This window comes from Poecilia mexicana, unplaced genomic scaffold (assembly GCF_051168715.1).
Source record: "Poecilia mexicana isolate PSO_F unplaced genomic scaffold, ASM5116871v1 scaffold_9, whole genome shotgun sequence".
In the NCBI taxonomy this organism is placed as follows: Eukaryota; Metazoa; Chordata; class Actinopteri; order Cyprinodontiformes; family Poeciliidae; genus Poecilia; species Poecilia mexicana.
Window position 1 is genome coordinate 2,857,366 of NW_028263378.1, and position 24,584 is coordinate 2,881,949.

The following is a 24,584-nucleotide window of genomic DNA, read 5'->3' on the forward strand; positions in this document are numbered from 1 at the left end:
ACAAAATATCAGAAACAAGAAACAGATTCCCTCAATAGGAGTGGATTCACAGCACACACTGCAACCTCAAACATCCATGTTTTATGTCAGTCAGTATTGAAAAATGATCTGTTACAGTCATTGTCCAATGCTTTATGGAAACTTGCAATAATTCAACTAAATCAACAAATGTTCTTCATTTTTTTTATTTTATTGGACTTTATTTGAAAAGACACACACCTAACATGAAGTCCTCAGTTTATGTTTCTTTTTAAGACTCAGAATGATTCTGTTGGCGTTAAAAAACTGATACACGATTTCTGCTTTTGAGAAAACTAACTTCCTACGAGTCTGTTCAAACTAGCCTTTTAATTAGCCACATGCTAATCAACATTTGGTTTTCTGACGTGAAACAACAGAAATCCGTATTTAGGGAAGTTGTGCACAAAGTAAATCATTTAGTAAATCTTACATTTACAGACTAATACTGCCAATAGCGCTCTGCTTCATTAGCCACTTGCTGTGTGTTTCATGTTAGCCTGTTTTTAGCTTCTTTTTAACAATATGAAGCTGACATGCTGTTGCAGCACACAGGAGCTCAGCCCCATTATTTATCGCAGCAGGAAGGAGATCACTGTCTGAGCTGATCACTTTTCTTAACCTCTGGGAACAGAATGGAGACACACAAAGGAAAACATGTTCAAAACCCAAACAGCGTACGCTTCCTTCTAAGTGAAAATGGAGGAACAATAGATTAAAGGGTTAATGTGGTGTGTGATTGATGCTGTGGGAGATTATCGCCGTCAGGCGCCGCCGCTGCCACGGCTGTGGGATTCTTTCCCTGCTCCCTCCTGGGATGTTTTAGTGTTGATTGGATTTCTTACTTTTCGCCGGCTCAGTTTCTGCCGGAGGATTGTTGAATTGATTTTATGGCTCTCCTGTTGGCAAAGACACCAGATCTGTAATTCATCCTTTTCCTTATCATCTGCTGCTGTGATCCTGAAGCTAAACGCACAAACTGACCTCAGGAAAACATTTTTTATCCACCACAACCCAAAGGTGGATGAATGGAAACGAATATAATGAACACATACCTCTATGTTCAGTGAGTTTAGGTAAAGACCTTTTTAGCAGTTGGCAGTAGAGATGCTGCACTTTGAGTCTCCTTTGCTTAGCAACAGCAGCTGAGCTTCTATTAAAATGTTAAAAAAACATCGATATTCTGCTAACGTCAAAAAAACACAGTTTTGGAACTGCTGTATTCCCATTATATAAGAAACAAATAAGTTTGTTCAAGTGATAAGTCATTAAAAACATGCAGCGCCGGTTGTTTATGTGCAGAAAAGATTTTCAACATAAGCTAATTGTGATACAGCAGAAAAACCACCTGATACTAGCACAAAACGTTTTATAGAAAAACATGACAGGTTTTGAAAACTGAGAAACTAATTTGTTTTCATAATTGCAATTTGTGCAATTGTATGATAAGTGGAAACACAGCGGGTGTTCACACTAACCTGTTTTCTCATATTTGCTGATACAGATAGTTTAATTTTTAGTGTGGCTTTGCGTTTATTCTGAGTAAATTGTTCTTTTTTAAGCTATAGAGCATATCAGGAAGCTAGCAGATTGTGTTTCCTACCATCGTTCTGGATGCTGAGCCTTGTGTGCGGTCAGGACGCTGTGTTTGTTTTGGCATCTTCACTTCCTGTTGTGAGGCATCAGGGTCAGGCTGTGAGCTGCTGGGCCACTCAGCAGCAGAGAGGCTTCCAGTTCACCACAAGCAGAACAGAAAAGCAGCTAAAGTTTCTTCATTTTACCTTGAAAACACTGGCTCAGCAAAAAATTAATTAAGTTTAATTGTGTTCATGGTATCTCATTGTTTCTGTTGAAGCCCAGATGTGATGAATTTAAGAGGAAGCATCTCCTGATGGACCCAGAACTGGAGTCATGTTCCTGAAATTAGATATTTTTTCATTTGATTAGTTGGATGACACACTTTTCAACCATTCGTTGGGATTTTGTTAAAATATGTTCAGATTCAAAAGGTATAGTACCTTGCTAATTTCTTCAGAACAATTATTCTTGTGGCTATAAACAATTAATCAATTAAGATAAGTTTGATCATTTCCATTCTGATAATATCTTTGAAGGGCAATTTTGTTTACAGTGACTTCACAATCCATTTCATTTCATCAGATCCCAGTTATTTCTGTGACCATTGTGGGTTTTTCTTCCATTAACCAAAAGGCACCAGTTTGGTGTGTTTGGTTGAACATTTTTAGATGAGAGGATTACCGTCACTCATTCATTCTCTTCTCCGCAGTACAATCTCCATATGCAGGGACAGAAGGGACATTTGCTTCACGAACGTTTCTCCGTCATAAATCAAGGAAATATAAATTCAGCCACTTGCTTTACTAGCATGTAATCTGGACATTTAGCCATTCTTCTTGGTACAATTGATGCAGTTCAATCAAACTAACTGTTCATCTTTCCTCTGGCTGTATGAAAACTTCTCGAACCAAAACTTCTCCAGTTCTCCAGGAAAGTTGGGATGTTTTTGTTTGTGTTCCCCATCGACTGTTTTTACTCTTAACTGGAAGCAGTTATTGGTTTGAAGTCAGAAACCTGCAGCGGGATCTGAGCTGCACGTCGAAGTTCAGTTCCTCCTCTGATCAAAGCCAAAAGAACAGAGAACTTAAAAAACTCAATAAATGTTAGCCTTTTGATCTGATTTAATCTCTGTACCTGGTTAGTGTTTCACCTCAACACCGAAGACTTCTCTGCTGCTTCGGCTGAGTTTTGATCAAGCCGGTTGGATTTACTCTATTTTGTTTCAATCAATGTCACGAATCTGTCAGAATCAAATATAAACTACAAATTAATTGTTTTTCCTGTTGAATGACTTCTAACACACCAGTTAAGCTTAATCATCTTTAACCATAATCAGGGTTTATTAATATATTATTTACATGTTTTTATTTCTAAATGAGCAAAATTAGACACCAAAATGTTTCAATTTTGTTTCCCAGTTTACTGGACTATCATCAGGAAAAAAAACCTAAAGTTCACTTAGGTATGAATGTGTGTGTGTGTGTGTGTGTGTGTGTGTGTCTCCATGATTTAGCCTGGCTACATGTAAAAGATGGATGTAAAACATGGAAGAAGTCTCTGTTCAGTTGTTTCGTAAAGCTTTAGTCTGAAGACTTGGACATTAAAATAAAATTCAAGCTCAGCTGTCAGCCACCATTTAGACACTGGTCACATCTTATCGATCCAGTCAGTTTGTGCCATTTGAAGAAAATCAAGTCGATGATGTGATTTATTAGTGTGGACGGAGCATTAAATTAAAAATAAATATCAGTTTTTTGACTTAATTTCACAGCCTCAGAACATTGTTCTGGCTAAACAGACATCAGAAAGGTAAAAACTGAGCGTTAAAACGGTCTGAAAACTTCAGGCCGCAGCATGGAAAGCTGGTTCCTCTCATTCTGAGATGTGACCTCAGCTGTGGGAACCGCGCCTTTAGCAGGTCACACCAGAGAAACTTTACCTCCTGTTTATGCAACAGGAATCTAAGCAAATAATTCCCCAGATCGCTCCTTTATTTTGGCAGTTTCTCCTCTGAAGCGTGTAGAAACGAGATTCTGCAGACACTCCTGGAAGGAAAAACAGTCGGGAACATTTTTTGTTTTCCTATAAAACACATTTCTGTAGCAGAGGTGCCAAAGAAAGCAGCTGTAAGCAGGAAGGATTACACTGCTGAGGTGATGATAATCATCCCAAACATTGTTTCTTTGCAAGCTGTCGGAGATCATCGGTTTGATTCTTTGGACAGATTCATATTTGAAGGTACTGCCTCTGATATTTAATAGTGTTTATTTTTAGAGTTTAAGTTTCTGCTGCATCTGTTCTGTGAGGAGAAGCGTTTTTAAATTCCTTGTTGTACAGCAAATGTTTGAACTGTGTAGCTGCCCCTTGTGGTCACAAACTGTAATATTTTATTCACCAGATGCAGGTGAATATTTCTTGGATTTGATAGATAATGTTAATATTTAAACAGACAAGTTTTTAAGGTTATTTTATGTGACCCTGCAGAGTCTAGAGGCGGGCCACGTTCGCCCCCAGGCCTTCAGTTTGACACCTGTGTCTTAAGGTGTAGGAAATATTTCAGGCAAACAGAAAAACCCTAAAAATTTCGTTTTTAGGAACTTTATTTTGCCTAAATTAGCTACTGACAGAAGAAAACTTTTTTTCTTGTTGGTGTATTTAATTAATCAAGAATCCAGGAAGGAAGTGAAGAGTAAAATGTTACAGGAATGTGATTCACTGCCTAAATTCTCCCGTTTCTTTTCATCGAAGGGAAATGAGTGATTTCCACCTCAATATGAACATCTGCACCATGAACTCCATTCTGTGTCCAGATCTTTGTGTCATTTGTTCTGTTTCTGTGGAGCCGTTCAGCGTTTCCTCTCCGACTCTGGAGCGTGTTCAGAGTTTAAAGGCATTGAACCAGTTCCTGTGTAAATCCTTTGGAGTCCTCTGGCCTCTGAAAACGAACGCTCCAGGACGGCTTCCAGGCCGAACCGAAGTCGTAAAGTCGGTGGATGATGGAGTCTGAGCTGCTGTTTCCAGCAGATTCAGACACCAGGCTTTTTTTTCCGGAGTCTGGCTGGAGTCGTTGTCTGAGAGACGAAGGCGGAGAGCGTTGTCTCATTTGTTGGATGCTGGAGGAGATGAGCAGACAGAGCATGATGGATGAGTCACAAGTTACATATCTGAAACCTGATCATAAAACACCAGAGCTGCATAACGTCACTGCTTCACTGCTGTGCATAAGCAGGTTTTCATGTTTCCAGAAGCACACCTAACGTTCTGGGAGTCGGTTTTAGTTTTTACTGGTTGGATGAAGAGGCCAGTAGGAGTGCGGCAGACTTTCTCCAGAGAGCTGCAAACTCTGCAAGGCCACAGGTAAAATTTCAAACTGATTGTCTTTGCTGTCCTGAGCTCCACTTAATGAACAGCTTGAGTTCTGAGCCGGATGATAAATGCAAATGAATCCTCAGCAGCAGCTAATGGCTTTTTTAATCCACACCTGGCTGCGCTGACGGACTCACCGTCAGGACTGTGAGACCGCTTCGCTCTGAACTTCAGACACGATTCAGCTCGACCATGAGCTCATAAAGGAGCACATCACAGTCCAGTTCCTGTTGAACCGGGCCGCGCTTCGACTCGGTGTGTCGACAGGAGCAGCAAATTATTTCTATAATTTACAACATTCAAGGTTAGCAGGTGTTTTGCTGGATTGTTAGTGAGGATGGCGTCTCTTAGATATAGTGAGCAGGTAGTTGTAACAATGTGACCCCGTTAGGAGTGTGTGTGTGTGTGTGTGTGTGTGCGTGCGTGCCTGCGTGTGTGAGACGCCAGCTTTGAGTTCCTCCTCTCGGCTCCTCGGCCTGAACCGGTCCTCCTCTCGGCTCCTCGGCCTGAACCGGTCCTCCCCTCGGCTCCTCGGCCTGAACCGGTCCTCCTCTCGGCTAATCGCCTGAACCGGTCCTCCTCTCGGCTCCTCGGCCTGAACCGGTCCTCCTCTCGGCTAATCGCCTGAACCGGTCCTCCTCTCGGCTCCTCGGCCTGAACCGGTCCTCCTCTCGGCTCCTCGGCCTGAACCGGTCCTCCTCTCGGCTCCTCGGCCTGAACCGGTCCTCCTCTCGGCTAATCGCCTGAACCGGTCCTCCTCTCGGCTCCTCGGCCTGAACCGGTCCTCCCCTCGGCTCCTCGGCCTGAACCGGTCCTCCCCTCGGCTCCTCGGCCTGAACCGGTCCTCCCCTCGGCTCCTCGGCCTGAACCGGTCCTCCCCTCGGCTCCTCGGCCTGAACCGGTCCTCCCCTCGGCTCCTCGGCCTGAACCGGTCCTCCCCTCGGCTCCTCGGCCTGAACCGGTCCTCCCCTCGGCTCCTCGGCCTGAACCGGTCCTCCTCTCGGCTCCTCGGCCTGAACCGGTCCTCCCCTCGGCTCCTCGGCCTGAACCGGTCCTCCCCTCGGCTCCTCGGCCTGAACCGGTCCTCCCCTCGGCTCCTCGGCCTGAACCGGTCCTCCCCTCGGCTCCTCGGCCTGAACCGGTCCTCCTCTCGGCTAATCGCCTGAACCGGTCCTCCTCTCGGCTCCTCGGCCTGAACCGGTCCTCCTCTCGGCTCCTCGGCCTGAACCGGTCCTCCTCTCGGCTAATCGCCTGAACCGGTCCTCCTCTCGGCTCCTCGGCCTGAACCGGTCCTCCCCTCGGCTCCTCGGCCTGAACCGGTCCTCCTCTCGGCTCCTCGGCCTGAACCGGTCCTCCCCTCGGCTCCTCGGCCTGAACCGGTCCTCCCCTCGGCTCCTCGGCCTGAACCGGTCCTCCTCTCGGCTAATCGCCTGAACCGGTCCTCCTCTCGGCTCCTCGGCCTGAACCGGTCCTCCCCTCGGCTCCTCGGCCTGAACCGGTCCTCCTCTCGGCTCCTCGGCCTGAACCGGTCCTCCTCTCGGCTCCTCGGCCTGAACCGGTCCTCCCCTCGGCTCCTCGGCCTGAACCGGTCCTCCCCTCGGCTCCTCGGCCTGAACCGGTCCTCCCCTCGGCTCCTCGGCCTGAACCGGTCCTCCCCTCGGCTCCTCGGCCTGAACCGGTCCTCCTCTCGGCTCCTCGGCCTGAACCGGTCCTCCTCTCGGCTAATCGCCTGAACCGGTCCTCCCCTCGGCTCCTCGGCCTGAACCGGTCCTCCCCTCGGCTCCTCGGCCTGAACCGGTCCTCCCCTCGGCTCCTCGGCCTGAACCGGTCCTCCCCTCGGCTCCTCGGCCTGAACCGGTCCTCCTCTCGGCTCCTCGGCCTGAACCGGTCCTCCTCTCGGCTCCTCGGCCTGAACCGGTCCTCCTCTCGGCTCCTCGGCCTGAACCGGTCCTCCTCTCGGCTAATCGCCTGAACCTGTCCTCCTCTCGGCTCCTCGGCCTGAACCGGTCCTCCTCTCGGCTCCTCGGCCTGAACCGGTCCTCCTCTCGGCTCCTCGGCCTGAACCGGTCCTCCTCTCGGCTAATCGCCTGAACCGGTCCTCCTCTCGGCTCCTCGGCCTGAACCGGTCCTCCCCTCGGCTCCTCGGCCTGAACCGGTCCTCCTCTCGGCTCCTCGGCCTGAACCGGTCCTCCCCTCGGCTCCTCGGCCTGAACCGGTCCTCCCCTCGGCTCCTCGGCCTGAACCGGTCCTCCTCTCGGCTAATCGCCTGAACCGGTCCTCCTCTCGGCTCCTCGGCCTGAACCGGTCCTCCCCTCGGCTCCTCGGCCTGAACCGGTCCTCCTCTCGGCTCCTCGGCCTGAACCGGTCCTCCTCTCGGCTCCTCGGCCTGAACCGGTCCTCCCCTCGGCTCCTCGGCCTGAACCGGTCCTCCCCTCGGCTCCTCGGCCTGAACCGGTCCTCCCCTCGGCTCCTCGGCCTGAACCGGTCCTCCTCTCGGCTCCTCGGCCTGAACCGGTCCTCCTCTCGGCTAATCGCCTGAACCGGTCCTCCTCTCGGCTCCTCGGCCTGAACCGGTCCTCCCCTCGGCTCCTCGGCCTGAACCGGTCCTCCCCTCGGCTCCTCGGCCCGAACCGGTCCTCCCCTCGGCTAATCGCCTGAACCGGTCCTCCTCTCGGCTCCTCGGCCTGAACCGGTCCTCCTCTCGGCTCCTCAGTCACGCCTCCACCTGAATCTGCTCTCTGTTTGCATCATAAACCGGCGGATTGAGCAGATATTTTCCAGGTTGCATCACGTCTTCAGAAGTACGCGCCCCGCATGCGCCTGATGAGCTCTTTCCATCTTAAACCTGCTGATAATTAGCCACTCCACACAAAGCCAAGAATGTGGAGGAGGGTGGAAAAGACCTTGAGTGTTGTGCAACATCCCGATTAAAAAAAAAGAAAAAGTCTTGCTTAACTTCCCATCTAATATGCCTTTGAATCATTTAGTTGTTTTCCAAAAGTCTTCTGGCAGTGGTGCATCTTTCTTTTTTTCTCTCTTTCTTTCTTTCTTTCTTTCTTTCTTTCTTTCTCTCTTTCTTTCTTTCTTTCTCTCTTTCTCTCTCTCTCTCTCTCTCTCTTTCTTTCCATCCAGTCTGCAGCAGAAAACCAGATGTTTTAAATTCCTCCTCCTTGTTGCGATCATACATCCATTCTGTCTTTTGCAGACGCTGTCTGTAAGATGGAGAATGTGATGTTGCAACACTTTTGGTTTTCTTTGTGTGGCTGCAGCATCTTTGCATTGTGTAAGAATGTTAAAGCTGCAGGAGCTAGGAACCAGAGAAACAGGCCAGCGGAGGATTCTGTGGTGAATTTTGAGGTTTTGCTGGTTTTGTTTAAACTTTATGCCTGAAAACATTGATGACTGAGGCAAAGCAGATGTTTTAAACACTGAAAATATGAGTTAGAAGCTGCAAAAACAAAATCTTACAAACTCTTCACTGCTCAGCAAGATATGAGCTTAATTACTTAGTTTTGATTTATTTTACTTGTAGCAAGACATTTTTCCTGCATCTTGCTGAAAAGTTACTTATAAGTTTTGTTTTATTTCAAGTGTAACAAGATATTTGGACTGGAAACTAGACCAACAATACTTTGTAATGTTTTGGACTTTTATCAAATCACCACAGTCGTCATGCAACATGAACCTCTCAACATATTTTACAACCACAGACTTCCATGTTTTTCATTAAGATTTGATGTGACGGATAAACACAAAGAAACATTTTTTAATTATTATTTTAACCACATATGGTTGCATTTACTAACTCTGTGACTTCTGAAGGTAACTGGTTGCACTAGGTTTTATTTTGGGGTATCGGAATAGAAATTGCTGGAAACTAATGCACTTTCCAAAGTTCAGACACTATAAATTGAGTTTGTCTCATTTGCAACCATCCCACAAGCAAAAAAACTACGGTGGCCCAGAAGGGTCATGAAAATGCAGAAACCACAACGGGAGCTGAGCTAACGTCTGTTTCAGCATGAAATACTTTCACCAACAAGGCAGTTCAAAGTGCTTCACATAACAGACAAATCATGGATCCAGATCTTACTGAAACTTTAGATCTTTAATCCCAGAAATGTTCTTCAGGTGACAGAAGACCAACTTTATAACTGACTTTATGTGACTCTGAAGGTTCAGCTCTGAGTCCATCACTAACCCTGTAATAACTGAAGCTGTGCTGATTCTTTTTGCATAACGTCTGTTGTGGTTTTTGTCACTGAATTTCTTTTTGCATTTTCATCCTTTGCCTTCTGGGCCACCGTAGGAAACAATGAGTCCATGAAAACACAACCAGGTGTTTCTGTCTCCCCAGTGAAGAGCTCAGACTGAATCACTGAAGAAACCCTGAAATCTTGGGTGCAGGTCTGAGTTTGTTTGGGTATTTTTTCCTGCCCTGCTCGTTGGCAGGAACTCGACCTTGACTTGTGAAACGGCAGCAGCTGAACACTCTGCAGGCAGGTTCGTTTCCTCAGTACATTGTATTCCCGTCCAGAACCAGCACAGTCTGAATTATTATTATGATTCGTTATGTTTGGCCATGATGGAGGATTAAACACAAAATGAACACAAATAATAATTTAAGAGAGCTCTCCATCCATGCTCAACCATAGAGAATAGAAATCCATCTGCCATCTGTTAACAGATGTTTTCTCTGGTGTTTCTGAATCATGACCTCTGACCTTAACAAAGTGAGGCATGCAGTGCTGAGATGTTGCTCTGGTCATTATGTGACCTCCTGGATGAATCACCCAGCTGGTTTTGGACTAATTTCTTCTCTGTGAGGTTCTCCACTCTTCCATTTCCACTGTGATGGACTGGAGTCTGAGAGCTTTGGAAATGACTCTAACATTTTCCAGACTGATGGATGTTTGTGACTTTCTCATCTGTTCTTGAAGTTCGATAGGTGCCTTGTTGCTTTTTGAAATATTGCTGCTTTCTTCATTTTATCAGAAAAGCTCTATAAAAGAGTCTTGTTTTTCTTTTTGTCCGGTCTGGAAGTAATCAGGTCTGGATTTACCGAGTGAAATTCAACCAAAACAATTGTGGCTAGTCATAGTTAATGCAGGAATTAACAATGGGGGCAATTCCACACATGGACAGGTAGTTTCCCTTAACTGTTTGTTTTTAAGTGTGGCTAAAAAGCTAAACTTTACAGAACTTTATGTGCTAATAAGAACATCAGATAAGCTGATAATTCTGTAATATTATGTCTGCATATCTGGTTTGTTTACTAAATGCATTGGAAACTGCTGAGACAAACTGGGAATCAAGGAAGCGATGAGGAGGCTCCTCCTAGAAACCTTAAAGTTTCTATTTTAAGAGTCTGGCATCATGGAATCTGCGTAGGTTTGCTAACTGCTAACGCAGAAACAAACAGGACAGAAAACATCCTGTGTGTAGGTGGAAATAGACTCCATTCATAAACGTCCACCTCCCCCCGTCTCTGGCAGCCATTATTCACTTTGCGCTTTTATATCGGTTCTTTATCAGCTGTTTTTTGGAAGGGGAAGCAGTTCGCTGCTCAGCCGGCGTTCAGCGATGACATTGGGTTGTTTGTTCTTGGACAGAAAAAACCCCCACAGATGCAGGTCACGAAAATATATTGAACTGCCTGAGAGGAAATACAGTAAAGTTTTCTTCCAGAAAGCGGGTTTGGAGCCCGGCATGAATGGAGCCTAAGTTTCGCTGCATGTTGTAGGCGAGCGACCCAAACAAGGCCCGGCGTTGTCCGCTGCATTTCTGCCACTTCTGACCGGCCTCAGGCTCCTGGCTCAACAACAGATAAGCAGGAAGAGAAGCCATTCAAATGTAAACAGCCTGCCTTAAAGAGTGCCTTTAAAAGTCACCTTTTATTTAATAATCTGGCACATTTTATTATTAGTTAGCATTTTATTCTGGCAATACCTAAGACGTTAAAGGAGCTTAAAACAAAATGCTGAACGTGACAGAAGCTGAAAGACAGTCCAGTGGATGTCAGAGTTGTCTGTCTGTTTAGTTGTTTTTCTGTTAAAAATTATAAACAAACTGTCTCCAGTTCATTTATCTCGTCGGCCATGTTTGTTTTGTCTCAGGTTTGATCTCGATCTCAATGTGTTTATGGGACCAAACCTGTTCTGTGATATTTTTTAGCATAATTTGTGAAATCTTTCACGTTTTGAAAACCAGCTGTCATCATTTACATTCATTAAAAGCAGAGCTGGGTAGTAACTGGTTACTTTTACTCAATTACATTTACTTCAGTAACTTTTTTTAGGGAAAAAGTACTATTAGGAGTATTTTTACTACGCTGTGCTTGTTACTTTTACTTGAGTAATTTTATTATGACGTATTTCTTCTCTTACTTTAGTAAATTTTTAGGTTCTCTGCCCACTTCTGGTTAAAAGTACTTTTTGAATTTACTCGTGTTGTTTTTATCAGAATGACGCAGGTGCAAGAAAAAAAAGAAAACCCAAATATTAAGGTTTCCTGTTGCTTTATGCACTAAATTCACCTTCATTTTTTTCCTGAGGTGTTGAAGTGCAGAGCCTCACCAACAGCGTTAACTTTGCAGGTTAGACACAGAAAACTCGTCCTCAGGCGAAGACGAGTAAAATAAGATAATTTATTTATTAAAACGGAGGCTGTGCGCAGCGGTTGACAATATTTCATGTCTTTTGAGAGTGAATCTGTAAAGTTTTAGCCTGAATTAAAGGGCCAGAAGTCTGACAGGATCGTCGTCACGGCGACGCACGCTTTCTAATGTTTCAGTCATTTTAAAGATCTCGCATCATTTTTAGATTAAAGTTTGAATTAACTTCGACTTACAAGAGACAAAGCTTCATGTTTTAAATAATTGTCTTCATCAGATAGAGCAAAAGAAAAAAAAAACCTTTTAAAATTCAACCAGTTTGAGATTTTACTTAAAGGGAATTATGAAGTAAAGGAGAAAGTGATCATCTGCTTTATTTTTATGTTTTATATAAGATTTATCTTCAAGCACAAACATCCACATTTCTGATCCAAAGAAAATTCCTGGACTGGACCATCAAACTCCAACTCCTCCAGCAGCAAAGCAAGGGTTAATTTCAACCATTCCTGAATATAAACTTAATAAATACAATTTAAGATGTAGCATCTACAAACTATTTCTCTGCTCATGGATTCATGGTATTTCACTTATTTACCACAATTTAATCAGGCATTAATTTAGCACTCATTAAACCTTCCTTAATTATTTTAATATGAATAGACATTTTACTCCTGAAGTGGCATTAATTTAAATATTATCTACTAATCAAGAGAACCATGTGTATTTCCTCAAGATTTCAGTTCTGTCAGTGAACTGACCCATTGATCTGCTTTCAGTCTTTGTGTTTGAGAGATAATTTCCATATACTGAGATGAATTGTTCTGATTTTACTGTAATTTTCCTGATGTTCTTCACTGATTGTCTTTGGATGTGGAAATGCTTGTTTAAAGTAACACTCATCATTATCGATGCCAAACTAATCAGAAACAACAGCTTTCTGTCTGAGAATCATAAAGACACAGAAGAAAACCTCCCAGTTTTTATTCTTTGAAATCTTACTGGTTTCTGGGTGTTTTCACCATTTAATATCTGATACAGTTCATATCTGCAGTCTGCAGCTTCTTTTTGCCCTGATATTTGAATTCCCTGATCACAAGCGAAGCTTTGACCCAGTTCGCCTCCGCTCTGTGCGTTTTATACTCGCCTCCTGTGAGGTTAAATTGACTCTGAGGCCTTTTCTGTTTCGCCCACCTGATGCTGTCGGTAAACTTCTTGGTTGAAAGTTGTAGAGTTGCTCTTACTGCTCAGTTGCATCAGAGTGTGCCACTTCTCCCTCCTCATCCTATTTTCTCTATTTACACGTTCAGTTCCTCACTCATGTCGCCATGCCGGCTGGAGTGCGAGGAATTAAGGAAATGCAGCTTCAGCAAACATTTGAGGGTTTTCGACAGACCTATAAATATGAGAGATAATTATAAACTAAGCTTGAATCTGCAGCTATAAATTCCAACTGATGAGGAATAATGTTTTTCACTACAGTCCATATATTCACATATTTCCTTTGAGTCTTTTTACTTTAGTAAAGTGTTGATCTCACTTCCTCCACACTCACTGGTAGGAATCTTAAAATGAAAGCTTCCTTTAATTGTCACTCTGAAATAGGGCTGAAACGATTCCTCGAATGATTCGAGTACCTCGATTACTAAAATTCCTCGAGGAAAATTTACCTGCCTCGAAGCTTCGTTAATTTATGTTTTATTAGTTAGCGCACCGTGTTCCGGCCGGGACTTCATTTGCGTTGCGCGGAGCTCTCACTTCCGCCTCTGAGTTGTTGACAAAAGCTAAGTCTCAGCGGCATAAAGTCTAATCTTCAAGATTGGCCCGTGGGGATTTTATTGATTGATGATAATGCCCGACTTTTTATCGTTTTTGGGGAACCAATAAGCATCCTTAAAATGACTGGGGGAATGCCTGGAGTACGGCAGCATTTCTCCTCCGGGGCTGCTGGTTGAAAGCGAACGGCGGGAAGAGCGCTGAGGTGAGCGGATAGCCTGAACAGGGCGGGCGGCTGAGTAGCTGATGCTTACCGTGTAAATGTAGCTTTACCGACGAACCGCACAATACATTTCATATCCCGGTCTGAAGAAACGGGTGGTGGAGCGCATCGTACATGGCTGGTAGATGAGTTTCTGAGTGTGACCAGTGAAGGTGTCGTAAATATCCCGTATTGCTTCCCCCCGTGTTCGTCCCCCGGTCTAACGGTTCGTCAGTCCGCTGGTCTATTTCCTCCCCTCCACCCCATGTTCGTTCATTCGCCCTCTCCTCCCACTCCAGGCGGCATTTCCCGTATTTTCAAACCCAAAGCGTGACAGGTTAGGAGGCAAGGTGAGTTTAATTAATCTATTAAACTCACTGAAGATGAATACATAAACTAAAAGCTGGATTGTAGACATTTTTATAAGCATATTTGTGAGCCTGCCTCTTTGTTATTACATTCAATATAATTTCAGATTTTTCTATAACTTTTCTTCTGGTTAACTTAGAAAGTGAGCTATTATTGTTACAGGTTAGTTTTCTAAACTACAAAAAAAGCAACTGTTAGGGATGCTCAAATATGAAAAATTGGACTGATATTGATATCTGATAGTAACACCGGTATTATGCCAGATTTACCAATATTTCATTTTATAATTTTTTTTTATCCGATTACTCGATTAATCGTAAGAATAATCGATAGATTACTCGATTACTAAAATATTCGTTTACAACAGCCCTACTCTGAAATGTTTGCTGCAGTTCTCAAACTCAGAGTTTTGGAGATTAATATATTATTTTACCTGATTATAAACGAAGATCCTCGTCCAGCCAAGCTGCAGCTCCAGTCGTACATTTTTTAAATTCTGCTCTGACTGTAGACAAACTATTTTCATGTTTTATGAAGATAAACACAAACTCAATACTATTTTTGATAGACATTTTTGCTCTAGTTAAAAACAGAAATATTAAACAATTTAGCCCCCATTTAGAAAAATAGCTAATTTAATAGTGTCGCCTTGTTTCATAAAGATAGTACCTGGATCCAATGTTGATATCCTTCATGTAAGCATGGACCTTTAATTCAACGCCGTTTGCTTCTTTTTGCTTGTTGTTGATGTAAATAAATTTTACAAATAAGGGATTGCCCTATGCTAAAGTTAATTTTGTTTTAAAATAATTACGTTTGCATTTCTGTGCCGTGCAAATGTATTCAGCAGCAACGCTTAACAATCTTTCTGGCGCTTACCAACTTTCCAGAATCCTATAGCAACTATTAATAAAAAATAAAAAAAAGTTACTAGCAACAAATCTAGTTACTGTATTTGTGTTGTTAGAGATTTTAGCAACATGTGACAGCCTGACAGTCGTCCTGCACTGCCGTTCATCAAGCTGGGATGTAAATATAACTTTTTCTTTTCCTTGACTCCGTTGCTACCCTAAAATAACATTAAAATAAAGCTAACATTTCCACTAATGCTTTTTGGATAAATTCTACTCAATTGAATTTATGTAGTAAAAGTTGAGGTGAAGAATTAGTTCTAAAATTATTTCATAAAGTTAATTTGAATTTGGTTTTGTACTCACTTTCCGTCTATATTTTACTCAGCTTTTTGGCAAGAATATTTACTACTTATTGCTGCAGATACAGGAGTTTTGCTGAACTTTGTAATTTGCTCTCAAACATTGAATGCTGTTGCATTAGCTTGTTGTGTTAGCTTGTTGCATTAGCTTGTAGTGTTAGCGCAGCTAGCTTGTGGTAAAATGTAACATCTGTTTTTTCTTGTGTGCCTGCCTCATGGGTAGCGTATCTCCAAACAGTGCTGTTATTTAGCCCTGTTTAGCTAAACAGGGCTCATGTTTTTGGTTCTTGTACTTTTCATGTTAGCAGAGTTTAAAACTTTTACCGCGTTGGAGAGCTGAGTGGCTAGCAGGAGGTCAGTGACGGAGTGTTTTTCAGAACTACTGCTGAAAGAAGTGCAAAAATGTGGGCAAATGAGGTTTGATTTTCATGAACTTTGATGCAAAGAGTATGTAAATAATTAACTTTTTTAGTATCTGCTATATCAAAAGATGGCCTATGTTTGACAACACTGGTGCCAAAGCATGTTTATTCCCTCAGACATTTTATAATTGTGGATTTCTACAAATACAATTCATATAAATACTTTTTATATGTTTTACTTTAAAAATCAGAGGAAAGATGAAAGTTCCAGATGATTAAACTAAGATTTGCAGTAGATTAAAGATGACCCTCCTGCTCAGATTCAAACTGCCTTTTACCTTTGCAGTGAAAGTCCCATAACTGATTTTGTTAGCTAAGGCAGCAAAGAGCTAGAAATCATTAGCTCAACTTTAATATAATTCCCAGTAGGAGGTTGAGTGTTGGCTTCAAATTTATGCCCTAAAACCTCACAGGAGCCTGTTTATAGTGATTTAAAAGCGCAGGTGGGCCACAGAGAAAGCACACAGACACACACGCAGCTTCTTAACGCCTCCAGCGCTTAGCAGCGCCGAACCGCAGCGCCGCATGGCGTCTCCAGAGGCGGGCTGCTTCGTCCAGCATCTTTTTGTCCTCTTGTGGTGCGCTGCTCGTAATTAGGCTGCGTTGTTGGTCCTGTCAGCACCCATTTTCATCTCTATTGACAAATGAGAAAAGAGAAACGGACAAAGCGTTGCTCATAAAATCCAGGGTAATTATTCTGGGTTTTATGTGCAATAGGAAGCTAAATTCCCTTATCTGACTCAGCAAATTGCCAGCATTAAATCACCTGCAGGCTTGGAGGATCTTGGTGTAGAAACAAGACATTAGCTTCTGTTATGGTTTATATCTGCTACGTCTTTTATGCCTGGTGAGTTAATTGCTCATTTATCGGGTTGCTGGTCTCATAAGGGGATAAAAACACAGAGTGGCTCTTAAAAGGGGACTTTTATGTTTCTGAGAGATGCAGTGTATGATTTTGAAACTTTTTCACTAACCGTAAAGTAACTTTGTCTTTCCTACTTGGAAGCCAAAGCTTTAGTTTGCAGAGACGTCGTAATGCAGGGATGTCCAAAGTGCGGCCCCGGCGGCAATTTGTGTCCGCTGAACTGATTTTGAGCGGCCCCCAATGGAGGCTTTTTATTTGTAATGTTATTTCCTAAATTACTTTTTACAATGGAAAATGTTAACACAAAGTTTTCATCTTTTTACAGCCAGGTTTGTATAGAAAGTATAACCTCGTTCATTCAGAGACTTTCACTGAAAAACCGACTTTGCTGGACCCAAATCAGCTTTTATTTAATTTATGAAAATTGGCAAAACATAGGAAGTGATCTGAAGAAAGTGTTGCTCAATTGAGAACTTTGAAGACCAGATTTCTTTCTTTTAATACAACAAATGTGCAAATATCTTTTATAAGTTTTGGATTTGCAATAAATAACATCCTTTCCAAACAAAAATTTTAAAAATTGACTAATTTATTTGCTTATTTTAGTTTGATTTTCAAAATTTTCTTGGCCCATGAATACTTTTGACTTGATTTTGGCCCAAGTGACAAAATGTTTGGATGCCCTCATTATAATGTAAAGATCTGTTTAATCCAGTGACTTGGGTTAAACAAACTGCAGCAGAACAAATATCAGAGTTTTGTCAGTTAATGTTGCATCATGTGGTCGCCATTTTGAAAAACAACTGCTTTGGACCAAAACCAAATATTAATAATTATGTATATTTTATTCTCTGAACCTGATGCTATAGATTTGCCAGTTTTGTTCTGAATATATTTTCCTCTAATATTAATTTTCATTGGAGATGCAGGGAGTTCAAAGTTACAAACTTTGTGAGTTTATTGTCACAAATCATAACGGAAATTATGTGAAGCAAGAGTGTGTGACTGTTTCCATGAATTGTTTGGTGCCACATTCTTTAGGAAAATGTGTTAATGAGTTCTTAAGTTAAACATGACCTTTTATCTCCATCATTTGTAGAAACACTAAACTGAAGAAAATGAACGGATTTGCAGTCGTTTCTGTGGGTAAATATTGAACTGATCTGGACTCAGACTAACTATTACATCATATTTGCTCACAACTGAAGCTGAAGTGATTTAGATCCATTCTGTAAAGTCTGGTTTGCAGCTGTTTGCAGCAGTTCAGCTGCCACTTCCAGTGTATAACGTTATCTGCCTAAAAGACATAAACTAGATTTAAAGTGAACTGTGGGTGAATAATTTCTTGACATGTTGGATTTGCGATGCATGTTGAATGTTTTGATCAGACGTCTTCTCCTGCGTTTGGCGATCCTGACCTTTTCACAGTCCATGAATCACACCTGGAGCTATTTCCAGCCGTCCGGGTTCAGGTCCGTCCGTCAGGAATGAGAGGCTAACGCTGATGAACTGGAAAGGCGCTGAAACATGACAGCGCTGTGATGATTTAGTGGCTCTGACTCAGGGGTCTAACTCCACTGTTGAGTGAAAGCCGTTCTGACTGCTCTGATGTTTCATCCTCGTTTCTCTTTGGAGCTTTTCCACTTTGACTCGTTGGAATCACTACTGGGAATCGATCAGTAATTGCTCATAATAAAGTTTATTTTGGAAGGATTTACAGTGGAGAGAAGGTTTCACTAGTCATTGGTTGGAGCACACAGAAAATAAATAAATATTAATAATATATGTAACTTAGCATTTTCAGACTAAGTGGGGGATTATTGGTGCTGAGCAATCTGATGACTTAATCATTGATGAGCTCAATCAACTCTAGGGATGAAAGTTATGGATTAATGAGTTAATCTAGTGTGCATTAACTCCGTCAGAGTAGATTTCCACTTGAGGCGCCGGCCTCTGGTCCATTTTTAGCCTGCGGTAGCGTGCAGCCACCTGGCCACGCTGCAGCCCGTGTGGGCCGACGCTGGCCGCTGCAGCCGGGTCCCATGGGAGCGGGTTGCAGGCCGGGGTCGGGTCTGCCGGGCGAGGCGAGGCAACAGGAGCGCTGCTGTGGAGAACCTGTGCGTTTGAAGTAGAAGACCTGAGAAAAACCTGTTTACTCAGCAGCAGGACGACGAGAATGGCCGAGTCACGACGAGAGCGGCAGAGCGCAGGAATGCGCTCCACAATCCCGACCCTGTGGGAGCCGCGCCGCACTGAGGTGGCAGCCGTCTCTTCCTGTTTACCCAGGCTCCCGCTCCACTCAATCAAAAATCAACTTTTAAAAACGTGTTTTTTACGGCTGGAGATGTCCAAGAGTTTTACAGCATCACTGGATTTCTGTGTAATCTGTGACCGTTTACTGCAGAGTTTCACCAAGATGTCTTCATGTGAGACGTTTCCGTCCAGATTATTAACTCACCGAAAGGGTTAAAACCAGAGAGGGTTAAAACCATAAAGGGTTTAAACCAGAGAGGGTTAAAACCAGAGAGGGTTAAAACCAGAGAGGGTTAAAACCAGAGAGGGTTTAAACCAGAGAGGGTTTAAACCAGAGAGGGTTAAAACCAGAGAGGGTTTAAACCATAAAGGGTTTAAACCAGAGAGGGTTTAAACCAGAGAGGGTTAAAACCAGAGAGGGTTAAAACCAGAGAGGGTTAAAACCATAAAGGGTTTAAACCAGAGAGGGTTTAAACCAGAGAGGGTTAAAACCAGAGAGGGTTAAAACCATAAAGGGTTTAAACCAGAGAGGGTTTAAACCAGAGAGGGTTAAAACCAGAGAGGGTTAAAACCAGAGAGGGTTAAAACCAGAGAGGGTTAAAACCAGAGAGGGTTTAAACCAGAGAGGGTTAAAACCATAAAGGGTTTAAACCAGAGAGGGTTTAAACCAGAGAGGGTTAAAACCAGAGAGGGTTAAAACCATAAAGGGTTTAAACCAGAGAGGGTTAAAACCAGAGAGGGTTAAAACCAGAGAGGGTTAAAACCATAAAGGGTTTAAACCAGAGAGGGTTTAAACCAGAGAGGGTTTAAACCATAAAGGGTTTAAACCAGAGAGGGTTTAAACCAGAGAGGGTTAAAACCAGAGAGGGTTAAAACCAGAGAGGGTTAAAACCATAAAGGGTTTAAACCAGAGAGGGTTTAAACCAGAGAGGGTTAAAACCAGAGAGGGTTAAAACCATAAAGGGTTTAAACCAGAGAGGGTTAAAACCAGAGAGGGTTAAAACCAGAGAGGGTTAAAACCAGAGAGGGTTTAAACCAGAGAGGGTTTAAACCAGAGAGGGTTAAAACCATAAAGGGTTTAAACCAGAGAGGGTTTAAACCAGAGAGGGTTAAAACCAGAGAGGGTTAAAACCATAAAGGGTTTAAACCAGAGAGGGTTAAAACCAGAGAGGGTTAAAACCAGAGAGGGTTAAAACCATAAAGGGTTTAAACCAGAGAGGGTTTAAACCAGAGAGGGTTAAAACCAGAGAGGGTTAAAACCATAAAGGGTTTAAACCAGAGAGGGTTAAAACCAGAGAGGGTTAAAACCAGAGAGGGTTAAAACCATAAAGGGTTTAAACCAGAGAGGGTTTAAACCAGAGAGGGTTTAAACCAGAGAGGGTTAAAACCATAAAGGGTTAAAACCAGAGAGGGTTAAAACCAGAGAGGGTTAAAACCATAAAGGGTTTAAACCCTGTCTGGTTTAAACCCTCTCTGGTTTAAGCCTCTCTGGTTTAAAGGTAAATGTAAATGTAACTAGTTACATCTACTCATCTACTTGAGTAACTTTTTGGGAAAATTGAGTACTTTTGCTATACCTCTTACTTTTACTTGAATAATTTAATTATGAAGTATTTCCACACTTGAGTGAAATTTCTGGGTTTTCTATCCACTGAATGAAAAACAAAAACGTTTTAACAAAACTTCACACACCTGCAGTTTTTGTTAAAGTTTCATAAATATTTTATTGACAGAAACTGATTTGGAAAATTTTTCTCATTTTTCTTACTTGCATAAACTATTTTTCATCCTTAAAATCTAAAAATGTGCACTTATTTTATTACATCTGATGTAATTTTATAATTTGATCAGTTACTCAGTACTTGTGTAGACTCTTTACCAAATACTTCTTTACTCTTACTGTAGTAACTTCTGGGCTGCGTTTTACTTGATTAAAGACGTGTTGAAGTGTTGCTGCTCCTGCTTCAGTAAAATGTTTGGGTCTCCTCTGGTTTGGACCAATCAATGTGCTGCTGTGGCCGGCCTCGTTTCTGACCCTGCTGAATACTCGTGAACACACGAGGTCATTGTAGCTCCATGTGACCTTTGTTTACCGACTCTGGCTTGTTTGCTGAGTGGTCGTCATAAACTGACATAAACTCCATATTTGGTTTCATGTCTGCTCCACTCCGCTGCTGTGGGTCCAGGTTTCTGCCTGATGTTCGCCTTTGATTCTGCTTTATATCAAAATGAATTCATGCTACTCTGAAATGTGTGGCTCAGGACCAGTAACAGTTTTGCTATTTTAGGTTTAATATTGGAGTTCATATGCAGGAATGTTGTCAGATAGAATCTGAAAATAGCAGCACTAAATGGTTTATTATTACAGTATCTGTCGTTTATGATCTCTTCCTACTGGAGATGCACCGACCTGAATCAAGCCCGATCCACAAAGGCAGATCTATTCAGCCTAATTCTATGCTTTGACTTCCTGAACATTTGAAAGGTTTGTAGCAGTTTATTTTAGGTAGTCAACCTATTGTTTTGTCAGTTTTCGTTTCTTTATTGTTGATTTTACATTAGCTGTTATTCTCCTAATTGCTCTGTGTCCAGTCGGTTGCTGCAGCTGGTCGTTAATACTGAGCCCGGTTCTGGTTCTGCTGGAAGCTTTTCCTCTCCACTGTCGCCACATCCATGCTCAGTATGAGGGATTGCTGTAAAGTTGATTGTCTTCTGTCTCTGAATGCTACAGGTCAGTTACTGTGTTTCCATTGAACTAAAAGTTGAGCAAATTGGAATTACAAAAATACATTTGCTTAATAGAAACACATTGATTTTGAAAAAAGTCACGTTTTTCAATAAAAAGATTTTTGTGTGAGGTTGAGGTGTTTTTTTTTGTGGTTGTATCAAGAAAGTATTTCACAAAACTGCAGGTTTTTTCATCATTAGCGGAATATTGACAAAGTTTTGGACACATTTATGAAGAAAACAACAGATAATGACTCGGTACAGTCCGCTGGGTTTCCTCATAGAAAACTTTTTAATCTATTGAGAATAATGAACTGAACTGGATCAGTTGGATTGATTGTATTTGTTACTGAGCTGAAACAGTTTTTTTCTGCAAGGCATTTGTTGTAAATTGGCTCTATATTATAAACTGAATTAAACTGAATCACATTACCAGACTGCAATAAAACATATAAAACTTTTAAATGACAGGTTTCATAGAAACTGGCTGATGTTTAAGAAATGGTGCAGTCAAAGTTTTCCATATGGCAAGAAAGAAATATATATAACACCCTCCAGTCATATTTAATATTTATGTCTTTAGCAAGATGTTTATTATGGACATTGAATAAGCATTTTATTGGTATTGTAATAGTATATTAATACTAATCAGATTAAGTTTTTCAGCTGGGAGATCTGAATGTGTTCCTGCTCCATAATCCCTCTCTAGTCAGATTTTATTTTATTATTTTGCCTGTTTTTATAGAGATTTTCTCATTCTTATCAAAGATCACATTTTTGATCAAACAAAAAGTACAAAAATAGAAACAAACCAAACAATTAAAAAACTACTCAAACAAGTTAATAAAATATGACTTAAAAATCTGTAAGAATTTAAACATAAAGCAGACAAAAGTGATATGATTGAGTTTCTGACATGTATTAGATGTAACTGTAGTAATGAGTTACTTTCAGAAACACTGAGATTTCTCAGCAGATCCTTTTATATTTAGCATCAGTTTTATATTATAGTAAAGTAACAGCAGTAAAACTCTCCCCTGTGGCTGAAACCAAACAGCAGCAGCCTTAAGGAAAGCCTTTCTGTGATCTCCTACCTTCAAACCAAGCACTTAAACGCATCGCCATGATTCCTTTAAGTTGCAGCCAAGCTTATCTCCACAGGGTTTAAACCTGCAGCTCTCTTCTGCAATATCCAGTCAGGCAGCTGACGCCCAAAAGAAGGATTTTTATTTTAGATATTGTTATAGAAAGTTTAATTTTTAGATATCATGGCCGCTGCATCAGATCTCTGAAGGAGAGTCTTCGGCTTTCTTGAGGAGACGGGATAAAGGCTTTCTTATCCACATCGCCTCTCATTGGTTTTCCAGAGATATTACACCGTCCGAGAGAACGGCCAAGAAATATCTGGGGTAAAGTTAAGAGCCGGCGGTCCGTCCATCACAAGTGAAGCCTTATCAGTCCCTGGCCTGTTCCGGCTGCAGATTGGCTTCAGTTCTGTCCAGTCAGACGTTCGTTCAGTCCGTCTTCATCTGGATTCCAGGGAGAAGCTTGCTTTGAAGTCGGATGGTATTTTTGTGTCATGAAACCTCAGAGGAGGATCTGTGAACTGTAAAAACGCCTTGCACAATAACCGTGGACTGTTTGTCATCTCTGTTCCCGGCAGTTCGTCACGCCGGCCTTTGTTATCCGGACGTGAGTTGAGTCTAAACGCTCAGCAGTGTCACATTTCCTTTATTCGGCCAGAAAGTCGAGGTTGAAGTCTGATCGGTGGTTTTTCAGGGCCGTACGCGCTGCAGTTGTTGCTATTTAGTCAACAACTCAGAAAGTCGAGGCTGCAGAGCAGCCAGTCCTGAATAATAAGTACAGGAGGCTGATGCAATGAAGCAGATATACATCCAGGAGCCCTCTACTGATTATGTGAAAAGGTTTGGAGGTAAATATTAAAAAATGCTGTTAGATGTCACTCATCGGTCTGTAGATTGTTTTAGTTTGACTCGCAGTGGAGTCCCCGGATTACCTCGGAGCAGATCTAAAATATTTGAAATGAAATGCAGGATGATGAAATACCTGAATGCACAAACAGCCTTCCCACTCAAAGGCATCACAGACTGGAGCACCAAGTCTGAAACTTTCTCCCTCAACGACTGTTAGAAAACCAGCATCTAATAAAAACTGTCATGACTACCGAGCAGAAGTTTGGCTTTTTATAATTTTATGATTGTATAGGGTATGTATGGACTTTCAATGATTGTTTGTGATATTAGACTGTTTCTTTAACTCACCTGCTCAAGGACTGCAGATGGAAACGGGCTCAAGCCAAATCTGGTGCAAAGAATATTTCATTTATGGGTTTTTGCACATTTTCCCTGTTTTAAATAAAATGATACACAAAACTAAGCCATACTATTTGACATGCTGTTTTTCTGCTGTTTATTTCACAAGACATAATCTAAATAATCTACCTGAACAAGAACTTTTTCTTCAAACTATTTACTTAAAAAAGCTATTATTTGCTGAAAAGTTACCTCTAAGTTTGTCTAATTTCAAGTGTAATAAAATATTTGTAATAGAAAGTAGATAAAAATACTTGGTAAGAGTTTGTGTTTTTGCAGTGGATATATACTAGACATGCCGTTTTAAAAATAAAATGTAAATAAAATGATTATTCCTACTCTTTATGTAGATTTCAATTTAAGCTCAATATGAAATCTAAGGGTTAAGAAGAGTTTAAGGCTTAAATGTGGTTTTTAAGCAAGTATTAAAACTTTCGTTCTGTTTGCAGATTTTGGACCAGCAGCAGTTTGAATCTTCGTTTTGTGGTTTTTTTCTTGGTGCAGAACCGGAGCTGGGCGTCGCCGGGTCGCTGGACTCACTGACGCAGCAGGTGAACCAGACGGTCCACCGCCGCCGCCGGCAGCGCCGCAACGCCGCAGAAAACGACTACAACATTGAAATCCTGCTGGGAGTCGACGACTCGGTGGTTCGCTTTCATGGCAAGGAGCATGTGCAGAATTACCTCCTGACTCTGATGAACATCGTAAGTCTTTTTTATTTCACATAAATGTAATTCACCATTTGTGGTCAGAAGAAATGTGAACGAAAGATGTTATGATAACAGAAATACTTTGGAAGTCGTCGTTTTCTAAAAGCTAAATTTAGTACCAATCATGGAAGTTGGATTGTTT

At 42.0% G+C, this 24,584-nt stretch overlaps 1 protein-coding gene across 2 annotated transcripts in view; it reads left to right on the plus strand.

Annotated features, from left to right (window-relative positions):
* The window catches only part of adamts3 (ADAM metallopeptidase with thrombospondin type 1 motif, 3), a 144,431-nt gene that overhangs the window by 36,887 nt on the left and 82,960 nt on the right, over window positions 1–24,584 (plus strand). For both annotated transcript variants that reach the window (XM_015000265.2, XM_015000268.2), the window contains exon 5: window positions 24,237–24,436. In XM_015000265.2, coding sequence (XP_014855751.2) covers window positions 24,237–24,436 — 200 coding nt within the window. The remainder of the gene's footprint in view (window positions 1–24,236; window positions 24,437–24,584) is intronic.